At 50.6% G+C, this 3,929-nt stretch overlaps 1 protein-coding gene across 1 annotated transcript in view; it reads left to right on the forward strand.

Moving 5' to 3' along the window:
- Nucleotides 1-455: 455 nt before the first annotated feature.
- The window catches only part of Ing2 (inhibitor of growth family member 2), a 6,308-nt gene continuing 2,834 nt past the window's right edge, over nt 456-3,929 (forward strand). The window contains exon 1 of the mRNA XM_028757694.1: nt 456-656. Within this exon, the coding sequence (XP_028613527.1) occupies nt 488-656 (169 nt within the window). The 5' untranslated portion in view covers nt 456-487. The remainder of the gene's footprint in view (nt 657-3,929) is intronic.

Raw genomic sequence — 3,929 nt, forward strand, 5'->3', positions numbered from 1 at the left:
AGTGCTGCGCAGGCGCAGTTGCGGCCGCTGGCCAAGGGGCGGGGGCAAGTCCACTGAGACTCCGACAGGCACCGAGGCTGATAGAGAGGCGAGAGGGTAGCGAGGGGCTTGTCAAGGGGATCCGGGCGGCCGGGCAGCCCTGGTAGTGTCTGGGGAGTCCCAGGAGGGACAGCCAGTGTCACCGCCCGGGAGTCCGCCGCCGTCGGTCGCGGGGAACCCGGCTGCTCTCTCCCAGCGAGGGAGGGGGCCGGAGGGAGCCCCGGTCTCGCCCCGCCCCTGGGCTTGTTACCGCGGGGGCGGGGAGTAAGGGTTTCTTCTGGGGGGAGTGGAGATCGGGGGACTCGGCGGTGCCCTCTCGAGCGGCTGCCGTGTCCCCGCGGCGCCGGGCTGCCGAGCGGAGGAGCGGCGGTCGTGGCTGTTGCATGTGTGGCTGCTGGATGCGGAGGCGGCGGCGGCGGCGGCGGCGAGGAGCAGCAGCGGCGGCAGGATGTTAGGGCAGCAGCAGCAGCTGTACTCGTCGGCCGCGCTCCTGACCGGAGAGCGGAGCCGGCTGCTCACCTGCTACGTGCAGGACTACCTGGAGTGTGTGGAGTCGCTGCCCCACGACATGCAGAGGAACGTGTCGGTGCTGCGGGAGCTGGACAACAAATACCAAGGTACTTTCCCTCTCTCGGGTGACAGTGTGCGCGAAGTGCACCGAGCGATCTGGTGTGTGGGACCGGGAGAGGGTACTGCACGGCACACTCGCGGCCCTCCCTGTCCCGGCTGCGGCTGACTAGCACTTCCGAGGACCGCCGGTCAGCCCCCGCTGCAGCTCTGGCGGCTAGCTGCAGCTGCCGCGGACGGGGAATCAGCCATTTTAAGCGAGCATTTGTTCCGGTGCCTGCCGGCTGGGTGCCGCACACTGTCCTGCCCGGGGCTGGCGAGTGTGCAGCGGGGCGCGGGCTGGACTGGGTGCTGGGCCTGCTTGCCCCTTGCCCGCTGGGCTCCCTCCCTCTGCGAGCAGATGCATTGGAACGTATGGGGGGGAGGGGGCGAGAGGACGGCGAAGGTGGACTCGGGAGATGCCCCCCCCCTCCGGCTCCCGGCGTGGCGCGGGACGAGGACAGTCTGTGCTTCCCTCTCGCCCCGGGGAAAGTTCCGGGCCGCCCGGTGCCTCAGCCCTTCCTCAGCTACTGCCAAATGGTTAAAGGGGGAGGGGTCCCCCGCAGGGCCGGGCGGAGAGAAGGGGTGTGTGTGTGGCGGGGGAGGGCCCGGCCTAGGGGCGGGGCCTGCAGGTGTGACGTCCTATGGGCGGGGCGCGCGCTCCCGCGGGCGTCGGCCACGGCGGGCTGCTCGGAGGGGGCCTGGGTGGACTGAACTGACCGCTGGGCGGGACAGTAGATGGGCTTAGGCGGAGTCAGTGTTGGGTGGTGATATTTCAAATCTCTCCTACCCAGTGAGTGAATCAAGGCGCAGGCACTGCTGTGGGACTGTCTCTGACCCTGGCTCAGCATAGGTTCCGGGCTATGTGTCACTTCCGGACTTCTGGAGGAAGTGGGTTCGTTGGCTGGGCAACCACCTGGCGTCCTTGCACCCTTGGGTTCCTCCTCCACCAAGTTTAAATGAGGAGAAAAGCTGCTGCTTCCTCTTTTTATTTTTTTGTCATCAAAGAAACTAGGACAGGGAATTATCTTTAGGGACTGTCATACCCTTCTCCTGCTAGGACAGGAGAAATTTAAATGGAGATATGGTCAGCCTTTAACAATCCCTACTCAGGAACCGGTGTAGACCTAATATGGACCTTAAAAACAACTTGGAGCCATTCTGTTTTCCCAGACTGTCACCAGTCCTGTAACTTAATCCTGTAATACACCCCATGGTGACTTAGCATGTTAGAGCATTTAGGTGTTTCAATCGACAAACTTGTTTTCTGAGTCTCTGATCAGATTGTTTATAGTATGTCAGTGTTTTCACCAGATTCAAAAGACTTATGAGATAAAAATTTACTTTCATAGACAAAATGTATAGAGATGGAGTAATGTACTCAATTAATTGTGTGGAGAATATTTTATTTCCTAGCTGTGTGCTTCGAAAACACAGGTGTTTTAAAACTGTGACTCCTCTCATTCCCAAGGGATTGAAGTTAGGACTCACAGGATAGGTAAAGGTCCTACAAATCTACCCCTGTTCCCACCCTTTAAAAAATGAGTGTTGTCTCGTGTTATTTTCTGCAGACATGGGGAACATACATGAAAGGCAACCTAGCTATGAGGCATGAGCTTGAGAATTCTGTGCCAAAATATGTAGTTTTCCTTATGTCAAAACTGAATTATATTCTTTAAAAGCACAAAACTCACACTATTTTAGGTTGGTAGTGGCATAATTTTTGACAGGGAAATTTGTGATACCCTGTAAATAAATTGTCATAAATTGTTTGGGTAACAAGACCTTACAAGACTAAGAGGTTAATGCAAACCAGCACCATTATGATTGGGATTAATTCCAAGAATAATACACAAATAGTGGCCTAGCTTCTGCGTAGGCACATAGTTGCTAAGCTCAACTTCTCAGTTTTATTTTTGTTAGAAGCTTTTTTATATATATATATTTTTTTGTTTTCTTGGTTCAGATTTTATTTTCACTAATTCTTAAGCATTTTCTAGTATGGGGGTCTGATGTTACAGTGCCTTTCAGAAATTATTACATAGTCCATTAAGTAGAGAAACAAAGAAAAACAATTGTTTTAAACATTTATTGCAGGATATGGCCATAGAAAGCCTTCAGTGTCTCTTTAGCATTTCCTTCGTAATTTTCTAGAGAAATAGCAGCCTTTGAGCTAAAATGTAGTATGTGATTTCCAGTGCCTTTGGAAGTGTTGCATGATCAGATGGACATGTTTGGCCCTTCAAAGTCTGAAGGTCTTGATCTTTTTTTCCCATCTCATGTAGCTATGATTGTATTCTCATGGGTTTGCTTCGGAGAAATTTTTTTTTTTTTTTAGATTTATTTATTTCATATATGTGGGTATACTGTCGCTATCTTCAGACACACCAGAAGACGGCATCAGATGTCCATTACAGATGGTTGTGAGCCACCATGTGGTTGCTGGGAATTGAACTCAGGACCTCTGGAAGAGCAGTCAGAGCTCCTAACCGCTGAGCCATCTCTCCAGCCCCGGAGAAATGTTTTTAAGTGCTGGACATTGAACCTAGAGTCTCACACATGTGTATCGAGCAATAGCAATCTACCACTGAATTATTCCCAAACCCTCTTTTTATTTTGATACAGGAGCTCGCTGAGTTACCCAAGATGGCCTTGAACCCACTGTGTAGCCCAGACAGCTATTGAAATTGTGATCTTCCTGCCTCACTTTTTTAAGTGAGATTAATAGCTTGTGCCACTAGGCCTAGCACGATGAAAAGAAAAAATCTCTATCCCATATATGGGCTGAGTACTTCTTTTTGTTTTTTGTTTTTTTCTCACTGTATAGTTAAGATGTCCTTATAAATTTTTATCTTATCACAGTGTCAGTGTGCAAGTATGGCACAAGGAATGTTTAACTCTTATTATGAGATACAGAATGTTTTGTGTCTAACAAGAAAATTGCTAATGTCCTTATTTTTTCCCTTAGGAAAATTAGGGTTATGGAACATGCACTTATACCCATACTTGAGCAAAACAGTATATATTTGGATTTTTTTTCAAACATGTGATATGCACAGGCCAACAAGATGGCTCAGTTGGTAAAGGGCCTGTCAGCCAAGCCTGACAACCTGAGTTCAATTCCTGGAACTCACATGGTGTAAGCAGTGAACTGATTCCCATAAATTGTCCTTTGGCCTCCACCAGAGTGCTATGGCATTGCCTGAGAGCTTACACACACACACACACACAAACACACACACACACACAGAGAGAGAGAGAGAGAGAGAGAGAGAGAGAGAGAG

This window comes from Grammomys surdaster, unplaced genomic scaffold (assembly GCF_004785775.1).
Source record: "Grammomys surdaster isolate TR1022 unplaced genomic scaffold, NIH_TR_1.0 126178, whole genome shotgun sequence".
Taxonomy (NCBI): Eukaryota; Metazoa; Chordata; class Mammalia; order Rodentia; family Muridae; genus Grammomys; species Grammomys surdaster.